Source organism: Ursus americanus, chromosome 4 (genome assembly GCF_024610735.1).
Source record: "Ursus americanus isolate L20-20 chromosome 4, mUrsAme1.1.p, whole genome shotgun sequence".
NCBI classification, from domain to species: domain Eukaryota; kingdom Metazoa; phylum Chordata; class Mammalia; order Carnivora; family Ursidae; genus Ursus; species Ursus americanus.
The window spans coordinates 5,354,286-5,376,339 of NC_142130.1; the positions used below are offsets into that span (position 1 = coordinate 5,354,286).

Genomic DNA, 22,054 nt, shown 5'->3' on the forward strand with positions numbered 1-22,054 from the left:
AGACTCACTATGTGTGTGTTTATACATATGTGAATAAGTATCTCTATGCACAGATATGTGCCCATGTGTTATAAATCCTTTTCCATAACATTTAGCTGCTAGTTACAAATGTTACTTGTCACATAGAACATATGTTCTGATGTTTCCTAGTAAGTGTGCCCTAAAATACCAGCATATTGCCTAAATTTCCCAGGAGTTTATGGACTTTTTAAGGTTGATTTTTCTGTAGTCTTCTCCTTTTTTTCCTTTCTTCCTACATTTTCTTTCCAGGAATGTTATCAAAAATTTCTGTCAAATTTCAGTTGGGACTTTTTCCTTCTCCGGTTTTCCCCTCCACACATAATAAAAGACTTATTGAGGGGCGCCTGGGTGGTGCAGTCGGTTAAGCAACCAACTCTTAGTTTTGGCTCAGGTTGTGATCTTGGTCTCCTGGGATAGAGCCCTGCATCCAGCTCCATGCTCAGCAAAGCAGTCTGCTTAAAGATGCTCTCTCCCTCTCCATCTGCCCCCCCACATGCATTTTCTATCTTTCTCAAATAAATAAATCTTAAAAAAGAGATTTATTGAGATATAATCAACATAACATAAAATTTACCATTTAAGTTGTATAATTCAATTGTTTTAAGTGTATTTACAGAGTTATGCTTGTATCACCACGATAAATTTTAGAGCATTTTAATCACCCCAAAAGAAAACTCATATTAGCAGTCACTCCTCATTCTACCTATAGCCCTAGGCAACCACTCTTTACTTCCTACCTCTATTAATTAGCCATGTCTACAGATTTTCAAGAAACGAACAATATGTAGTCCTTTGTGACTGGTTCCTTTCACATAGCATAATGTTTTAGAGTTCATCCATGTTGTAGCATGTTACAATATGTCATTCCTCTTTATTGACAAACTGTATTCCATTGTATTCATAGTACTTTTGAAAAACAACTATTTCATGTAATTCAAAATCAAGAGAAATATAGTTATATATCACATTATAGTATTGTGTTGCAATTATAATCTTTCATTTTTAAAATCATTCATGTCAACAGTCAAACACGTACAGATATCTCAATATGAGTATTTATTTATTAAATATGGTTCTACAATTATAGTAATATGCAAATTAGAAAATAACCACAAACATGATTCTAAATAGAACTCTTATTTAGATCAGATTACAGACTGAAAAGGGGAAATATTTATGCAAGCAAAATTAGGATTAATTAAAAGCCTAAATAAAGTAATGCCAATGGATGGATGATGACTATTAATGTCCTAATCAGTTTAAACTGAGGAATGCATACCTCATATTTTTCTTACCACTTGTGAATGAGAATGAAGAAGAGAAGTAATTGCAAAACTAAAAATCTTAACTGCAATTGCTTTGTTTTTCTCATTTATCCAAAGAGTATGTCATACTATATGTTCTATATACCCAATTCCAACTCTATCATGCTTTGATTATATTAGTTGAGATATTAAAAATATTTTATATATTCTGATAAGTTTTATATGGAAATATTTGTGGGCAGGATATCATTTGCCTATCATTCTGAGATATGAGGGAAAATTAGGTTATGAATACATGGCAAGCAAATAAACATGGATTAGTATTCATTAGGATTTAAGAACAGGGTGTGTAGCAGATTCAGTATTGGGACCCAACCAAGGATGTATGTAGGGGATACCTCTATGTAAAGAGAATGTAGGATTCTTGTTTGAGACCCTAAGCCAGTTCGGAACAAAAGTGCACAAGGGCGCCAAAGCAGAACAGTGTGATAGGAACAAGTAAGGCACACATTTAGAAAACAAAACATAGAGATATCAATCAAGAAATAGGGATTCTACAGAAGCCAAAGGAAAGAAGCACTTGCAAAAGCACTCTGCTCTATGGGAATGAAGAGAAGCGACAAAAAATAAATAAATCTAATAAATCTAAATAAATCTAAACATTAGAGACAGTGCAACACAGCTAACTAAGATAACAACACATCTGACAATTTAATAATGGTTATGTTTTGTTTTAATCAGGAAATCTCGACTACTCTTCAAGCAAAGTAGCCCAGAGTCCTAGAGGAGCACAATTATATAAAAGCACATGGTTAAGTGGGAATGAGAGTGTAGTTATGAGAATGATGCCTTAGGGAGGGATCAAGAAATGGAGGGTAGAAGGGTCAATGCAAAACAGGAGACACTTACAGGACATGCATTTTCTTCAGGTAGGCAAGTGTTGCATGTGGTAAATGTATTTATCTGGAGAAGAGCTATGGAGAAGATGAAAGGTGGTTATAACAGATAATAGTTTGTTATTCTGCAGACAGAGGGGAGATGGAGAGGGAGAACAGCACAGTGGTATCTGAATTCATCCTCCTTGGTCTAACCCAGTCTCAACATGCTCAACTCCTAATCTTCGTGCTAGTTTTAGTTTTCTACTTCATCATCCTCCCTGAAAATTTCCTCATCATCCTCACCATCAGATCAGACCCTGGCCTCACAGCCCCCCTCTACTTCTTTCTGGGAAATCTGGCTTTCCTGGATGCATCCTATTCCTTCATTGTGGCTCCCAGGATGCTGGTGGACTTCCTCTCTGAGAAGAAAATAATCTCCTACAGAGGCTGCATCACTCAGCTCTTTTTCTTGCACTTCCTGGGGGCAGGGGAGATGTTCCTTCTTGTTGTGATGGCCTTCGACTGCTCTGTCACCATCTGTCATCCTTTGCACTATTCCACTGCCATGAACCCTAGAGTCTGCTATGCCTTGCTCTTGGCTCTATGGCTTGGGGGCTTTACTCTTTCCATTGTACAAGCAGCCCTTATTCTCTGCTTGCCCTTCTGTGGCCCCAACCAGCTGGGTAACTTCTGTGATGTGCCACAGGTCATCAAGCTGGCCTGCACAGACACTTTTGTGGTGGAGCTCCTAATGGTCTCCAACAGTGGCCTGCTCACCCTGCTCTGCTTCCTGGGACTTCTGGCCTCCTATGCGGTCATCCTCTGCCGTGTGAAGGGATATTCCTCTGAAGGGAAGAATAAGGCTCTTTCTACATGTACCACACACATTATCACTGTGTTTCTGATGTTTGGACCTGCCATCTTCATCTACACTCGCCCATTCAGAGCCTTCCCAGCTGACAAAGTGGTTTCTCTCTTTCACACAGTCATCTTTCCTTTGATGAACCCTGTGATTTATACCCTTCGCAATCAGGAAGCGAAAGCTTCCATGAAGAAGTTACTGAGTCGTCACATGGTTTGCTGAACAAAATAGAAGATGAGACAAGCAACAAAGGAGAAAATCCAGTTGGAATCGATTAAATCACTTCCTCAATAATGCACTGAATCAGTCAGTCATTTTAGCAAATACTACATTTATTAAGTACTTTCAATTTTCAGGCACTATTCTAGCTACGTGAATAAGGCAGGTAAGATTCCAGGTCTCTTGGGGTTATTTTCAGGTAGATAAACACAGATTAAACTATTAAATTGAAAACAACCCATAAGATCCAAAAGAGATAGTGCTCTGAAGCAAATAAAAACTAATGTTATGATAGAGTTTGACTGGGAGATGGTAGTTACTTTACTTTTGGTTGTTAAGCAAGGTCTTTTAGAGTGGTGGTTAGCTGATAACCAGACAATCTGAAAGAAACACCCATGGAATTACATGGGGACAAAAAATTCTAGAAAGAGAGGATGACCAGTGCAAGGGTACAAAGATCTTACAAATTGGTACATTTCAAGACCAAAAAAGGAATGTAGTAGCTTGTCAAATATGTTGATATATGTAAATAAGTATGTACTAATACTGACTGTACAAAAAATAGTATGATGTCTTGTTGGGTTTGTGTGTGTGTGTGTGTGTATATATATATATATATGAAGATAGTCCTGTAAAATGAATGACATGTAATATGATTATTATCAATATGAGTGGACTAAAATTTGCTTTCCTGTCAGATGTTTTATATTTATATTTTTTCACATTTTCTGCTTCATTTTGGCTTAATTGGAAAAGGCAAGGAAACATTCTTTCATAGGGTCTCCAGAAAAGAATGCAACTCTGCCAACACTCTGAGTGTAGCCCAGTGAGACTTGGACCAGACTTCTGACTTAAAGAGTTGTAAGATAATAAATTTTTGCTATTTTAAGTCACTAAGTTTGTGGTAATTTGTTACAGTGAATTAGTAAATTGAAACAACACAATCTGGTTTAATAGGAACATATTAAAGTAATTTTTCTTTCACTACCCTTTTACTTTTCATCTATATAGGTCTTTATTATTAATGGTTGTTTCTTGTATGCAACATATATCTATCCAATACAATAATCTCTGCCTTTAAATAGGTTATTAGTTCATTTATATATATCATAAAAGACCCATTTCAGTTAAAATTGACAATGCTTTTATTTTATATTTGTTTCATCTGTTTTCAGTTTTTTTATGTATTTTCTTGGATACTTGAGTGTCATTTATGTTTTCTTTCTTTCTACTTATTGTTTAGCTAAATTTTTTCATATTAATAATCTTGACTTCTTAGCTATCTTTTTTGTGAGGTTTTTAGTGTTTATTTTATGGTTAAAAATACATACTGAACATTTTACTGTATCACAGTCTAAGATCAATATTATATCTTTCCAGGTATCATATATGAAAGTTTAACTGTATACTTCCACTCACCTTCTCTTGGTCCTGGTGTTTGTGTTGTTTTATATTAACATCTACTATTACACATTGAGATAATATATTCAACAATATATTGTTATTATCTTTGCTGTGTATGGTCTTTTACCTTTTAAAGAGATGTATATAATAAAAATTATTTTTATTCTCATATTTTATTTTGTATAGTACTATTGCTATGTCTTCATGTTCACTAATCTTTTTTTCTTCAGTGTCATCTCTGTAAGTATAACCATCCAATGCATTTTTTTCACCTCAGAAATAGGAGAGTTCAACTCCACATTTCAATTTGGATTAAAAAAAAAATCTTCCATGATCCTACTTAATCATTGTATAGTAGCAGTGCTACCTCTTCGGGTGATAAGGTAAATTATCCTTTACAAGATGGTAACACCTTTCCTTGGCTTTACGTCTCTGGGAAAGAAAATTGAAAAGTGATTGAGCTTGAGGTTAATAGAAATTTTACTGCATCACTGCTGAAAACATCCCAGAACTTCTGGAACTAGGGAACCTGAAGTTGTGGAAAAAGAAAACATAAATTCTACACTTGTTTTATGGGAAATGAAGAATGGGGACTATCCTAAAAAGCCTGCAGATTCTTCTTTTTTTTAAAGATTTTATTTATTTATTCGACAGAGATAGAGACAGCCAGCAAGAGAGGGAACACAAGCAGGGGGAGTGGGAGAGAAAGAAGCAGGCTCATAGTGGAAGAGCCTGATGTGGGGCTCGATCCCGTAACGCCGGGATCACGCCCTGAGCCGAAGGCAGACGCTTAACCGCTGTGCCACCCAGGTGCCCCCCTGCAGATTCTTCTTACTGGGAACAAATTACATATAATGTCATTAAATAAGAGTGTATGCTACACCCTAGGAGATGCCATCCCAAGATAGAAGGATACAATTTTAAAATTGTGATGCTCTCTAGTCAGTCTTAATATAAAAGAACACAAACATGAAGAACAGCTCCATCTCAATAGTCAGTTGAAGTTCTATGGTCACAAGATCCATTCCTACATGGGCATAGCAGAATACCAGGAGCTGATTTCGAACTCATGTATAGTTCTCTCCTGCACATGGCATGGCCATGCTACATAATCTTATGAAACTACATTATGATTCTCCTATTAGGATATGGAAAACCTTATAAATGGTTTCCCAGCATAGATAGCTTTAATATTGTAGAATTTGCCTGGACATATGGCCCTAGTGGTAAGGCTACTTTCACTCTGTACTAAATATGCTAAGATGCTTTCCTGAGCTAAGTTCACAAAAACTAGAACCTTCATTTTAATCAATAAATAAGTAATATATACATGTTGGAATATACTGCTTCTAGAACTTAGACAGGACTACCAGACATTATGCTTTCTTCTTAGTGGTATAGTAATTGGGGTACAAGATGCAATACTTTAACATTTAAGTTGATGTCTCAGCATACTTGCCCTATATAAACTCCACCAAACTTCACAAATATGGCAGGACCCTGCTATCTTCAATGAATGAGGTTTTTGTCCTCACAATTTATCCTTTACAGTGACTTAATCTGGGAAGAGAAAATGTTGTTTTCCTTATGCCCTATCTTAGGAATATTGAAAACTTCACTTAACTTCCCTGTAAATAACTATATATCACATGTCCTTGACTAAAATTGTTGGTCTGCTAGTAATCAACCATGATTACAGTGTTATAGTTAAATTAGATAGAAGTTTATTTTCTAGAGTAAAACAAGTAGTATCTTGGTCCAATGTTGGTATAGTAGTACCACGGTATCTACAGACACTCCCAAACCTCCTGTGTGTGCTCTTTTTTAATAATTTGTCACAAATTATCTGTAAAAATCCCACACACCACGCTTGTATTCCAGAAAGACTGAATAATAAAAGGATGTGTGCCATTATAGGTCCATTTTCTTTCCAATACATTCTTTTCATTTCTACAAATTTGTTTTGTATTATAGGCAGCCCTAATCCACGAAGACTGCATTTCCAGGACTCTAAGTCACTTGACTTCCAGATGGTTACAAATGAGCATCACTGTTAGATTAACATACAGTGGGAGGAAAGGACAACAAAGAACACACACACACACACACACACACACACACACACACACACACACACACTCAAACTGGCCCCAACATCTGCAGTACTTCTGTGGCTCACTCTGGAACTCAGAAACACTTCCCTGGCTCTAGCTCTCCTAGTAAAATGTGCCACAACACTTCCATCTTTTGTATATAAGCTGTTATAACCAAAATAATGGTCTCCCAAGGAAGTCCACACCCTAATCAAGGAACTTGTGAATATGTTACCTTACATGGCAAAAAGAACTTTGCAGATATGACTATTTATAAACCTTCAGGTGGGGAGATTATCCTGGATAATCTGGGTGGACTCAGTCTAATATGTGAGTATTTAAAAGCATTGAACCTTTCATGGATCCAGAGAAAGAAAAAAAAAAGCCAGGAAGGATGAGACTTGAGGAGGCTTTAATGTACTGTTTCTGGCTTTGAAGAGGAAGAAGACATGACAAAGGAATATAGGTAATGCCTAAACAGTGAGAATAACCCCAGACTAAAAATCAGCAAGAAAATGAGATGTTATTCTACAACCACTTGGAACTAAAGTTGGTCCACAGCCAGCATGAGTCTGAGCAGTGTCTCCCTCAAAGCCTCCAGAAAGGAATGCTACCATGCCAACTTTATTATATCTCAGTGAGACCAATGTTGGATTTTGGACCCACACTGCTATGAGATAATAAATGTAGTTGGATGAGGCCTCAATGTTTATGGAAGTTTTTCAAGGGAGAGGAATGAAATGAACACATGATCACACCTTTGGGCTATGGTACGACTGCATCTTCTTTTGCCCTTGCAGCTTAGATTTGGTGGTAGCTTCCAGCAACAGCTTGTCTTTGGTTTCCCTGAACATTTCCTGTTAGCAACTCAGATATTTTGTCACTTGAGTAATTACTTAACATCCTTCTGTTTGTACAATATTTAACTGATAGCATTAAACTTTAAGCATTTACAGTACTTAATATTAGTACAAAAACTCACTCTTTTCCAATTAGACCTGAGAAAATATGGAGTTGGGGAAAGACAAAGGGCATAGCTCTCCCAGGAGTCAACCCCTATAAAGAATTTTCACCAAGTAGCTGCCTAATAATACTGTTTACTTTCATGTTATTGGCCACTTTTACTTGTAAGGAGGGCTGCGCAATGTCATTTAATGAATTCAGGTGTCTGTTACTAATGAAGAATGGGAGAAGGCTACTCAGCAGTCTCTGGTACATGGTCTGGACTCATTGCTAAACTGGTGAGGAAAATAAAGAACTGTGGTTGGCTCAGGGTAGTGAGAAGCAGCTTTGCGCATGGGGCTGGAAACTCCATGGAAGTGCACAGACACCTGATCCCAAGAAAATGAGCTTTCTTTTTCAAGAAAGAAGGAAGGGTCATGGGTGGGAAACTAACAAGTTCTGCCATAGCCAGTTATCATCACTGTTATTCAACATTGCTCTAAAATTCTAATTAATGCAATAAGGTACAAGAAAGGCATTAAAAATATGTTATTAATGTTTGTAGATTATTTTACAAGTAACCTGAAATAAAGAAGACAATGAACTGGGGAAAAATTATAAATGAGATTTCCACAATACCATTTACCACTTAAATATGTAAAAAATGAAAACTAGAGTGATAAAATCAATTATGATAAAGGAAAAGATCACATTAAGTAAAGCATCAAAGTAGGAAATAGGCAAAATTACTTATAACAAAAATGTGTTACAAAAAAAGTGTTGATAATGAAGATGAGAAAATTTTACTGTGTCATAAGTAGGCAGATATTAAGAGGGACATAACATTCTTTTGGATCAAAGACTCAATTTCGTAATTCTGTTCATTTTTCTACCTTTCTTATAAGTTTAATGTTGTGATATCAAAATATCAGTGGAGCTTGTTTTAACATTAGAAAATAAATCTAATTTAGAATAAAAACATATGAAACTACCCAAGAAAACTGTGAATGAATAAAGCGGTGGGAGCAAACGTGCCCTTCCATACATGAAATACACTGTAAACATAATGAGTAGTAAAATACGTAGCACCTCCTCAAAAACTATCAGGGGGGAAAAAAAGTAAATGAGCACACCTGAAGAAGAGCCTGATCTATTAGCAAATTTAAAAGGTTATAAAGAAAGCATAACAAATTCTTAGTGAAATGAATTATTATTTAATTGCAAAGATGAAAAATTATCTCACATTATTTACCAATAAATTCTAGACAGATTAGAGTTTAAATGTGAAAATTTCAGCCTTAATAAAATTTAGAATTAAAATAATCTAGAATATATTTTCCTAAATATCATATTTATCAATGTCTACTATAGAAAACAAACTACAACAAAAGAATGAACATCATACAAAATTCTCATAATTCAACTCTAGTCCTATCTCTCCACTGCTCATCTGAGTATTGAAAATTGTCTTTAAAGTATTATCAATTTTACGGATGAAAAATGGTGTCTCATTTCTGTAATGTCAAAAGTGTATTTTAACATCCCAATTACTTTTTTACTAGTAGTCTCTGAGGAATCTAAAACAATCAAATGAGTTTCTCCTTTGTGCCTTCTACCAAGGGATACATTGATATACTGCTGTCTTTTGAAGTTCAGAGCAGAAAATAAAATCACTGGATGAGAAAGATTAAGCATCCATTTCGTACTGATGTTACTTCTGAAGTCCAACTGCAAACTGGTAGGTTACATAATCTTGACCTGTTACTCTACCGTACATACCACATCTATCTCATTATTTTCATTAATAACCTTAAATGTGTCCATAAGTGATAAGTACAAATGCCAAAAAGATAACTGAAGGGAGGGCTGAAAGGGGAAAATTAAACTAGAATATACCTGATTTTGTTAGAAATGGAAAAAATACAAGATTCAGAAACACTATACCAATGATTACAGGAAATTAAGATAATAGTCCCAGCAATCCAGGCCAACTAAATTGTGCTTAGAGAAAAGAAATCTAGAAATCAAATTGTTTGGCTATCCTTATCAGATTAAATGATAATATTCTTTGAATTATATGTAGCAGAAAGATTGAGAAAGTTCCTTTATTGTTTTTATAAATGCAATTATCTTAAAAGAGAGATAAATGATAGAAATGCAAGGATAAAGTGCTTGATTCATGACTTTGAAAATCATAGAATATCACCACTCATAAAATATTGATGCTATCATAATACTTGTTAGAAATTATTAGAAAAACGTATGAGAAAATTCAACTTTCCTATGGCAACAGTCTGAAAATGGGCAAGTAAACACTTTTAAGCTGAAAAAAAATTTAGAGAAAGCATCTTATCTAGGACTCTATCTCTGCCAGATCCATGTGCACCTGCAAATGTATTTACTTCATACGTCAGACAAATACAAAAGGTCCAGGAGCCATAGCTTAGGTAAGATCATTATCTTATAGCAAGGGTATGAAGCACAAAAAAGAAATACACATTCACATCTGTGAATGAGAACTAACAAAGATTTCCATTTCCAGTTCTATTACCTTGTGAAAGAAGGAAGTTTTTATGCTACTCTGAATGATGGTGTCAAACATAATGGGAGATTATGGGCCATTTACAATAACTGTGTGTCTTAGTGATAGTAACTGTATTATTATATATATATATATATATATATATATATATATATATATATATATATATATATATATGAGAATATGACTAAATGCTTATTATGGTTACCTAAACATACTATATTTTTTTCAAATTTGAACTGTGTAACTAAAAGTTTAAAATGCATCCCAAAACCATATATATTCTATTTTCTTTTCTGACAATCTGCATTACATCTGGGTCTAGGCTCTCAAAGTAGCAAGGAAAGGACTGGAGATGAACAACAAGCCTGGAATAAAACTTGAAAAATAGAGCTAAAATCAAGAAAATTAGGAAGGGCTTAAACAAGTGAATTTATATAAATTGAGCACTGACCGATTCCCTTTAAATGTGTGCATTTTTTAATAGTTCATTTCGCTTAGCAGAATTCACCTTAGGCAGTAACATAATATCTATGACTTTTTCCCATCCTTGACGATGTTAAAGGTTAAAAGAATTTTCAGGAAAATAATTGCGAGGGTGGATAGGTCCAAGGAGGCTAAGTAACCAAAGATGGTACTCTCTTCAAACAATACATCATATTTAAAAATTTTTAAAGTCATGTTTACAAAGGTAAATGATTCACCTTACTCGTTACCCCTCACTAATGGAGGAAAGTGGAACAAGACTACAATGGTAAACTTCACTAGTCTTAATAATAGTGATTTAGGTGTTTGTATATACTCATATATATGAAAAAATGCAACTTAAAACAAATATCAGATAAAAATGGTTATTTGATCCAATTTTGCAACAATGGATAAGAACGCACAGATGGGATACACTTGATGTCTGAGCAAATGAACTGAAGGGACATGTAGATGAACATCAGTAGTTTTGAGAGTCAATGTGGGTCATTCAATTCTAAAAACCTTAATCTTTCCTCATTAAAGCCTAAAGTAATAGGCTTTAATCTCAGTTAATAATATAACTGTCTCCATATTCAACCTTCTAACCACAATATGCTCATGGTTTGTAATCAGTTCTTTTTAAGATGCATAATGTAGATTTTGTGATTTCAGCACTATTTAATGTGGCAAACTTTTTTAAAGATTTTATTTGTTTGAGAGACAGAGGATGAGCACAGGGGGAGGGAGAGGGAGAAAGAATTTGAAGATGACTCCATTGGCTCAGTGCAAGCCTCCAAGGGGCTCAATCCCACCATTCATGAGATCATGACCTGAGCTGAAACCAAGAGCTGGATGCTTAACTGACGGAGCCACCCAGGTGCCCCTAATATGGGAAACTTTTTAGTGCATACTGAGAATGTCACAAAAATGTGTTAGTAAATGCACTTCCTGAAAAAGATAAAAATCTATTTTGTGGATGCCTTTGAAAACTCTTTTCTATCATTCTAATAAGCTGTGTTCACATACAGTCTGATCTGCAGCTGAACAAGAAGGGAGAGGTTTTCTCAAATGTCCAACTGACCTTGCCCCTACTAATCAACACGCACATTTCATTTAGTTGGCTCCATTCCCTCCACACTTTCTACTGTCATGTGGTCTTGTGAAATATCTCCTGCAAAATACAGGAGATATTACCAAAAGGACTGTTTGCCTGCATATGAGACAGGATGTAAGTAAAGATCAGGTTTATTGACTTGTCAGTCCCTATGACATCCTGTGTGTTTTTCCCTCTTCTAGGCAACCTCTGATGAACTCATACAAAAGGATGAATGATCTCCCAAACAACAGATCAAGTGTTTCTGAGTTCATCTTGCTGGGACTTTCCAATTCTCAAGAAATTCAAATATTCTTTTTTGCAATCTTCCTTCTTGTCTATGTAGCCATCATAGTAGGAAACCTCCTCATTGTGATCTCTGTGATAGTCGATAACCATCTTCACTACCCCATGTATTTCTTTCTGGCAAATTTATCATTTTTTGACTTATGTCTTTCTTCTGCCGCAACTCCCAAAGTGATTGCAGACTTCCTTAGAAAACGCAAGACCATCTCCTTGTGGGGCTGCATGGCCCAGATGTTTTTTATGCACTTCTTTGGGGGTGGAGAGATGTCTCTTCTAATAGCTATGGCCATGGATAGGTATGTTGCAATATGCAAACGCTTGCACTATAAGACCATCATGAATCGCAGGGTGCTCATTGTGTTTCTACTGCTCTCATGGGCAGTTGGGTTCACACATACCACAAGCCAGATGGTTTTCACTGCAGGTTTACCCTTCTGTGGTCCTAATGTTGTGGACAGCATTTTCTGTGACCTTCCCCTGGTCATCAAGCTTGCCTGCATGGACACCTATATCCTAGAACTGTTGGTGATTGCCAACAGTGGACTCCTGTCCCTGGTCTGCTTCATTCTCTTGCTCATGTCCTACGTTATCATGTTGGTCACCATCTGGCAGCACTCCTCCAGTGCATCCTCCAAGGCAGTGTCCACACTATCTGCTCACATTACTGTGGTCACTCTCTTCTTTGGTCCCACTATCTTTATCTATGCTTTCCCATTCAATAGTTACTCTGTAGATAAGTTTCTTTCTGTGTTTTACTCTATAATCACCCCCCTCCTTAATCCAATTATTTATACTCTGAGGAATCAGGAAATGAAAGCAGCCATTAAGAGACTCAGCAGCCAGCATCTTGGTTCTTGGCTCACTTACTAAGTAATGTCTACAACAACTGATTGTTTGTGGTCTCTGCTATTTGGGGGTTTACAGTCTTACATATTTATTGGAATAATTAAAATGAAAATATTAAATACTATCTATTTTCCTCCCTCAAAATCCATGCAATTATTAAGGTCAGTTTTACTAAAAATCTAATGGAAAATGTTCACAGCACAGATTCAACACATAAATAAGTGTGCCTTAATTACTTCCTTGTCTTAGAATTCAGAGAAACAGGGGTGCCCGGCTGGCTCAGATGGTTGAGCATCTGCCTTTGGCTCAGATCATGATCCCAGAGTCCTGGGATTGAGCCCTGCATCAGGCTCCATGCTCAGCGGGGAGTGTGCTTCTCCCTCTCCTTCTGCTGTTTCCCTTTGTCTCCCCTCCACTTGTGCTCTCTCTCTCAAATGAATAAAATCTTTAAAAAAAAAAAAAAAGAAAGAATTCAGAGAAACAACCCTGATGAACATTTAAAATACATAAGTGTATGTCTTACAAAAATTTTATAAAGTTTTAATGGCTCAGTATGGAAAAATAGGTAACTTTAGTAAGATAGCACACTAGATGGTATTTAGTATCAATTTTTATTTCTAAAGTTATATTAACTTAATAGGTGTTCAAATGTCTATCAATATTTGGCAACCGTATGGAACTTCATAGAGTGGTTGTGATTTGATTGAGGGTAAGAATACTTTCTCACTGGATAGCCTCAATACACTGTATATTTAGTAGAAGGTAAAAATATGCCTAAAAATAAATATTCCCAACATATCTTTGAGTACTCAAATAATTTTCACAGAATCAATATAACTGAAATATTAAAGATTAAAACCATGAACTGCTCAGTGCAGCTTGCTTTACCAGATCACATGGACACACAATACTTTTTCAACTGAATTCCATCATTCGTGAAACATTAAAAAAATATTTACTAGGTACCAACCACTGTATCTATCACATGGTTATAGATACAGACCTAGTCCCTGTTCCAGAGACAGTAACCAAGGGGAGGGATCTATGTTAGGCGTGATGGTCTCAGAAGATCACTTTAAGGGGAGACATTTATACTAACACATTAAGAAAGCTCTAGAATTAGACATTTAGGCAGGGAAAAGAGTATTCCAGGCAAGAGGTCAGTGTACCTAGACATTGTTAAGTGAGAAAGAGTTTATGTTAGTATTAAAGAGAGACCTTGGTGAAGGAGATTGATCAACAAAAGAGAGAAGATCTATGCTGAGACTTTGTAGAAAGGAAAGGACCAGAGTTTTCAGACTAGTGGATTCCTTTTTATTGTCAATATAAAGCCATTAATGTGTTTTGATAAAGGGAAAGTTGGGATCCCATATATTACAGTTTGGTATAGCTCTGTCCTCTTAAATAGAGAACATAATGTAGCAAAAGTAAAAGCAGAGGAAATAGTGGACTATTTCAGATAGTAAGCCTGAATTTATTAAATAATACAATAATATTGAATAAAACAATATTTAAATATTAAATAATAGTAATAATACATGAGTTTGTGAAAACTGTAAAGACTTTCAAAGGCAAATTGAAAACCTAAAATTATTTGAACATCTTGGGGATCATCTCTTTTGATGTCTTTTTAAAATTTTTAAAATGTCTCAGTTTAAAAAAATTTTTAATATTTTTTTGCTTTTTTATGATGAAATTTTTTGAGTATAGTTGAAATACATATTACGTTAGTTTCAGGTATACAACATTGTGATTTGAGAAATTTATACATTATACTATGCTCACCGGAAGTGTAGCTCCATCTGTCATCATAAAAATTACTATAATATTACTGACTATATTCCTTATGCTGTGCTTCTTATTCCTGTGACTTGTTCTTTCCCTAACTATATGCTTGTATCTCCCACTCGCCTTTACCTATTTTGCCCATTTCCCCACCTGCCTCACCTCTGGCAACCATCAGTTTGTTCTCTGTATTTATATGTCTAATTCTGCTTTTTTATTTTTTAATTCGTTTTTTAGATTCCACCTATAAGTGAAATTATATGGTATTTGTCTCTGTCTGAGTCTCATTTCACTTAACATAATACCCTCTAGGTCCATTCATGCTGTTGCAAATAGCAAGAATTCATTCTCTTTTATGGCTGAGTAATATTCCATTATCTATCTATCTATCTATCTATCTATCTATCTATCTATCTATCTATCTATCATTTATCTATATCTATATCTATATCTACATCTACATCTATATCTGTATCTAATCTATACCTTCCTTATCCATTCATTTAGTGATGGACACTGGTTGCTTCCATATCTTGGCTGTTGTAAATAATGTTGCAGTATATGTAGGGGTGCATATATCTTTTCAAATCAGTGCTTTCACTTTCTTTGGTTAAATAACAAGCAGTGGAATTACTGGATCATATTATAATTCTACTTTTAATTTTTTGACGAATCTCCATACTGTTTTCCACAGTGGCTATACCAATTACAGTTCCACCAACAGAGCACAACTTTAAGTCCTCATCAACACTTATAATGTCTTGTCTTTTTGATTCTAGCCATTCTGACAGGTGTAAGGTGATACACCATTGTGGTTTTGATTTGCATTTCCCTGATGATTAATCATTTCAGGCATCTTTGCATGAGCCGTTAACAATTTTTCTTTGGAAAAATGTGTATTCAGGTCCTTTGCCTATTTTTAATTGGATTGTTTGGGTTTTTTTGGTGTTGAGCTGTAGAAATTCTTTATATATTTTGGATATTAACCCCTTCTTGGATCCATCACTCCCAAATATTCAGTAGGTTACCTTTTTGTATTGCTGATGGTGTCATTTACTGTGCAAAACTTTACTATATCAAACTTACATATTTTCCCTCCTTATCCCCTTTTTAAGTATATTTGCCCTACTTTGATTTGGCCTAGACCATGTGTTCCTAACAGTTCAGCTTTCTTCTAAAAAATTCTATGTGTACCATCCTTACCAACTGGTTTCGGTAATCGGGTCAGAGTTCCCAATATTGTTCTAATATTATCTTTCTGATTTCTATATTTAAGAATCTTCTTCTTGCAAACATCTCTTCAAATGCCACACAAACCATGGTATATATTTCCTCACCATAAATATTGTTTTTATTTTATTTTTTTATTTATTTGATGGAGAGAGAGAGAGTGCAGGAGTTGGGGGGGGACTGGCAGAGCTAGAGGGGGAGGGAGAGGCAGACTCCCTGCTGAGTGGGGAGCCCAATATGGGGCTGGATTCTAGGACCCTGGGATCATGACCTGAGTTGAAGGCAGATGCTTCACTGACTGAGCCACCCAAGGACCCCATCCATAAATATTTTTAAAAGGTTTATTTTTTGTGGCAATTCTACTTGCTAGCGGCTATATAAGGAACCAAATTTTTAAAAAATTCTGGGGTTCAATTAAAAAGTATGAGAAATCTATTAACAATGTCTGCTATGGGCTTTGGAAATGAATGTGGCACCACACTTATCATATATTTACTACCCTCACTTTCTTGTAACCTTTTCAAGAGGATTTTAATCAGAGCAACATGGAAAAGTCATATATAAGAGTAAATATAGAAAAATTTCTGTAGCATATGAACTCATCTGCAATCATATACTGTTAGGCTGTTAGCTTTCAGAATTTTACTTGCTTAACTGCATTGTTTTATAAAGGTTTTGCTACAGATCTTTCTTAATATTTTTGAGTCATCACAAAGTTCTATAGAATTATAAAGGGCTAACAGAATTCTGTATCTTTAGAATGGTTGATTGCAAAAATCCACTAAGTAATCATTTATTGATTACCATTACTCATTTATTGATTACCATGGTGAAAGACTCCCCTGCTTGCTCCCTCAAGTTCTCTGCTCTCTCTCTCTCTTCCCTTTACATGATAAAAGGAGATTTGGCTCTGTTAACTGGTCTATACCATGAAGTTCCTTCTATGCCTTGTTCAGTGTGGGCACTATTCTAATTTTACTTGAATAAATGCATTCGATTATCAAATTAATCATAAATATCCAGACTGATGTAATCAAATTGATAGAATTATAATTTCCTCAAGTCTATCATCTATAATAGATCCATTTTCTATAAATGTGCTCATCACTGCCCAACCAAAACACTTGAGTTAGTGCAAAGCACTTACTAGAGAAAGTTCACACGGCTGATACTCTTGGTGAATTCACAATCCACTTAAATAATGAGAGAGTAAGTCCCTGTTCTGAACTCGAGGGAACACTAGCATGTTTATTTTAATAATTCCCTTTGGGGGTTGATCACCGGTCAGCACCTTATGTATATGATTCTTGTCGTTTTTTTTCACCTGCAGATGACTGTCATATATATTCAAGGGGGTAAAGAAAGATAATATATATACAGGATGACACAGTGTCTGCATCTTTGAAGAGACCACTCCTCAGCTAGAACCGGTAGGTTTAAATATCAGTATTAATAACAAACTGCAACTGTACACTTCAATAAAAGAAATCTCAAGCTGTCATAATGAATGATTTCACCTATCATAACAGAATTGGATCCATCTATCTGCTGGATATATTTTATGAAGGGGAGCCGGTCCCCCGAGTCCAGCTGGATAGGTACCAGACCAGCCTAAACAACCACGGAATCAGCCTGAGACACAGGAAGATACATCTGGATCTCTACAAATGAACATCTCCAGCGCTGAGTATTGAGGTATGAAGCAGGGAGCCGTGAAACCGCGCACAGATATCGGAAGAAAAACGGAAGGGGGAAGGAGCCGCCGCGTTCGGGCGCCAGGAAGCGGCAGCCACCTGCACAGGGGAGCAGGCGGACTCACGGACGGCACCCGCGAGAGAGCGGACTGAGACCGGTGAGCCAGGAGCGGATGCCACCAGGCATCTCACGGACACCGGAATCCCAGTGTGCTCACAGGATCCAGACTGAGACCGGGAGCTTCCGGAGCGTGTGCAGGTCGGCTGGTGGCTGGCGGGCCACCTGCATGGGGGAGCGGGCGGACTCAGGGTCAACACCCGAGAAACAGCAGACTGAGACCCTGAACCGGGTGCGCGCGCCACCAGGCTTCTCACGGAACTCAGGAATCCAGGTGTGCTCACCGGGCATAGACTGAGACCCGGAGATCCAGGAGCGTGCAGGGGCAGCTGGCGGCTGGCGGCGTTAGAAACACAAAACAGAGACGCGCCGGCCCTGGAAATGAAGGCTGGGACGCCGGGTGTGGGGCACACATCCCGGGACACTGCAGGGTTGAGCAGCACCAACAGTAACGGAGTTAAAGTGGGCAGAACATCAGTGGAGAATGGGCCGCAATCCCTCTGTTCTGTGACAATTCAGCCTCTGCTGCTCTGACTTTCAGAAGAGGCATAACAGACCGCCAGGGAAAGCCACCAGAGAACAAAAGCCTGGAAATACCAGCTCACAGCATGCCCATCCCCATCCCCCCTCGCAGGGAACACGGAAACTCTACCCAAACAGGGTTACCTGAGTATCGGCGTGGCAGGCCCCTCGCCCAGAACACAGAAGGCAGGCTGAAAAATCAAGAAGCCCACATCCCGGGGCGCCTGGGTGGCGCAGTCATTGAGTGCCTGTCTTCAGCTTAGGGCGTGATCCCGGCGTTCCGGAGAGGAGTCCCTCATCGGGCTCCTCCACTGGGAGCCTGTTTCTTCCTCTCCCACTCCCCTGCTTCTGTTCCCCTTCTTGCTGACTGTCTGTCTCTCTCTCTCAAATAAATAAATAAATAAATAAAATCTTTAAAGAAGAAGGCCACGTCCCTAAGATCCCTATAAAACAAGGGGCACAGCCTGAGACCCAGTCAATAATTTGGGCTCTGGACAACCCTGCAACCTCTCCTCATCAGAATGACAAGAAGGAGAAGCCCCCCCCAGCAAAGAAAAGACAGTGAGTCTGTGGCCTCTGCCACAGAAATAATGGATATGGATGTAACCAAAGTATCAGAAATGGAATTCAGAGTCACGATGGTCAAAATGATGAGTGGAATTGAAAAAAGTATTAACAAAAAGGTTACTGAGAATATAGAATCCCTAAGGACAGAAGTGAGAGCGAATTTGACAGAAATTAAAAATTCTATGAGCCAAATGCAGTCAAAACTAGAGGCTCTGACGGCCAGGTCACCGAATCAGAGGAAAGGGATAGTGAATTGGAGGATGGGTTAATAGAGGAAAAAACAAAAATAGGAGATGGTTTTAAAAAAATCCACGCCCATGAATGTAGGTTACGGGAGATTACTGACTCAATGAAACGATCCAATGTTAGAATCATCGGCATCCCCGAGGGGGTGGAGAAAAACAGAGGTCTAGAAGAGATATTTGAAGAAATTGTAGCTGAATACTTCCCTAATCTAGCAAGGGAAACAAACATTCATGTCCAAGAGGCAGAGAGAACCCCTCCCAAGCTCAACCACGACAAACCTACGCCACGTCACGTCATAGTGCATTTCGCAAATATTAGATCCAAGGATGCAGTATTGAAAGTGGCCAGGGCAAAGAAATTTCTCACGTACCAAGGCAAAGGCATCAGAATTACGTCAGACCTGTCTACACAGACCTGGAATGAGAGAAAGGGTTGGGGGAGCATTTTTAAAGCTCTTTCAGAGAAAAACATGCAGCCAAGGATCCTTTATCCAGCAAGGCTGTCATACAGAATTGATGGAGAAATAAAGACATTTCAGAATTGCCAGTCATTAACCAATTCTGTAACCATGAAACCAGCCCTACAGGAGATATTAAGGGGGGTTCTATAAAGGTAAAAAGGCCCCAAGAGTGATACACAAAAGAAAGTCACAACCGATACAAACAAAGACTTTACTAGCAATATGGCATCATTAAAATCATATCTCTCAGTTCTTAGTGCCAATGTGAATGGTTTGAATGCTCCCATCTGGGTTGCAGATTGGATAAAAAGAAATGACTGTCTACAAGAGACTCATTTCAAACCCAAAGATGCATTCTGACTGAGAATAAGGGGATGGAGTCCCATCTTTCACGCAAATGGACCTCAAAAGAAAGCTGGGGTAGCAATTCTCATATCAGATAAATTGAATTTTAAACTACAGACTATAGTTAGAGATGCAGAAGGGCACTATATTATTCTTAAAGGAAGTATTCAACAAGTGGATATGAAAATTATAAATGTATATGCCCCCAACAGGGTAGCAGCAAGATACACAAGCCAACTCTTAACCAGAATAAAGAGACATAGAGATAAAAATACATTAATAGTAGGGGACCTCAACACTCCACTATCAGAAATAGACAGAACACCCTGGCAAAAACTAAGCAAAGAATCAAAGGCTTTGAATGCCATACTCGATGAGTTGGACCTCATAGATATATATAGAACACTACACCCCAGAATCAAAGAATACTCATTCTATTCTAATGCCCATGGAACATTTTGAAGAATAGACCATGTTCTGGGACACAAAACAGGTCTCAACCAATACCAAAAGATTGAAATTATCCCCTGCATATTCTCAGACCACAACGCTCTGAAAGTGGAACTCAACCACAAGGAAAAATTTGGAAGAAACTCAAACACTTGGAGACTAAGAACCATCCTGCTCAGGAATGACTCGATAAACCAGGAAATCAAAAATCAATTTAAACAATTTATGGAGACCAATGAGAATGAAAATACAACAGTCCAAAACCTATGGGATACTGCAAAGGCAGTCCTAAGGGGGAAATACATAGCCATCCAAGCCTCACTCAAAAGAATAGAAAAATCTAAAATGCAGTTTTTATATTCTCACCTCAAGAAGCTGGAACAGCAACAGAGAAGGACAGGCCTAATACACGCATGAGGAAGCAGTTGACCAAAATTAAAGCTGAAATCAATCAAGCAGAAACCAGAAGTACAGTTGAGCAGATCAACAGGACTAGAAGCTGGTTCTTTGAGAGAATCAATAAAATTGACAGACCACTGGCAAGACTTATCCAAAAGAATAGAGAAAGGACCCAGATTATTAAAATTATGAATGAAAAAGGAGAGGTCACGACGAGCACCATTGAAATTGGAAGGATTATTAGAAATTTTTATCAACAGCTATATGCCAATAAACTAAGCAATCTGGAAGAGATGGAATCCTTCCTGGAAACCTATAAACTACCTAGATTGAAACCGGAAGAAATTGATTTTTTAAACAGGCCAATTAATTATGAAGAAATTGAGTCAGTGATAAACAACCTTCCAAATAACAAAACTCCAGGCCCGGACGGTTTTCCTGGGGAATTCTACCAAACATTCAAAGAAGAAATAATACCTATTCTCCTAAAGCTATTTCAAAATATAGAAACAGAAGGAAAGCTACCAAACACATTCTATGAGGCCAATATTACCTTGATCCCCAAACCAGGCAAAGACCCCCTCAAAAAAGAGAATTACAGACCGATTTCCCTAATGAATATGGACGCCAAAATCCTCAACAAGATCCTTGCTAATAGAATCCAACAGTACATTAAAAGGATTATCCACCATGACCAAGTGGGATTCATACCTGGGATGCAAGTGTGGTTCAACATTCGCAAATCGATCAGCATGATACATCATATCAACAAGAAAAGACTCATGAAGCATATGATCCTCTCAATTGATGCAGAAAAAGCATTTGACAAAATACAGCATCCTTTCCTGATTAAAACCCTTCAGAGTGTAGGAATAGAGGGTATATTTCTCAATCTCATAAAAGCCATCTATGAAAAGCCTACAGCAAATATTATTCTCAATGGGGAAAAGCTGAAAGCCTTTCCCTTAAGATCAGGAACTCGACAAGGATGCCCACTCTTGCCACTATTATTCAACATAGTACTAGAAGTCCTTGCAACAGCATTCAGTCGACAAAAAGGGATCAAAGGTATTCAAATCGGCAAGAAGAAGTCAAAATGACACTCTTCGCAGATGACATGATACTCTATATGGAAAACCCAAAAGAATCCATTCCCAAACTTCATCAGTTATAGAGCAATTCAGTAACGTGGCGGGATACAAAATTAATGCCCAGAAATCAATTGCATTTCTATACGCGAATAACGAGACCGAAGAAAGAGAAATTAGGGAATCCATCCCATTTACAATAACACCAAAA

The 22,054-nt window shown here is 37.3% G+C and overlaps 2 protein-coding genes across 2 annotated transcripts; both read left to right on the forward strand.

The window, feature by feature from the left end:
- Positions 1–2,324: 2,324 nt before the first annotated feature.
- On the forward strand, positions 2,325–3,248 carry LOC123786345 (olfactory receptor 4N5-like). The gene has a single exon (XM_045788577.2). It carries the CDS (start codon positions 2,325–2,327, stop codon positions 3,246–3,248), a length of 924 nt encoding a protein of 307 aa, XP_045644533.2.
- An 8,770-nt stretch (positions 3,249–12,018) lies between these two features.
- LOC148110180 (olfactory receptor 4K13-like) lies at positions 12,019–12,963 on the forward strand. The gene has a single exon (XM_087861281.1). The coding sequence runs from the start codon at positions 12,019–12,021 to the stop codon at positions 12,961–12,963; it is 945 nt and encodes a 314-aa protein (XP_087717407.1).
- Positions 12,964–22,054: the final 9,091 nt, after the last annotated feature.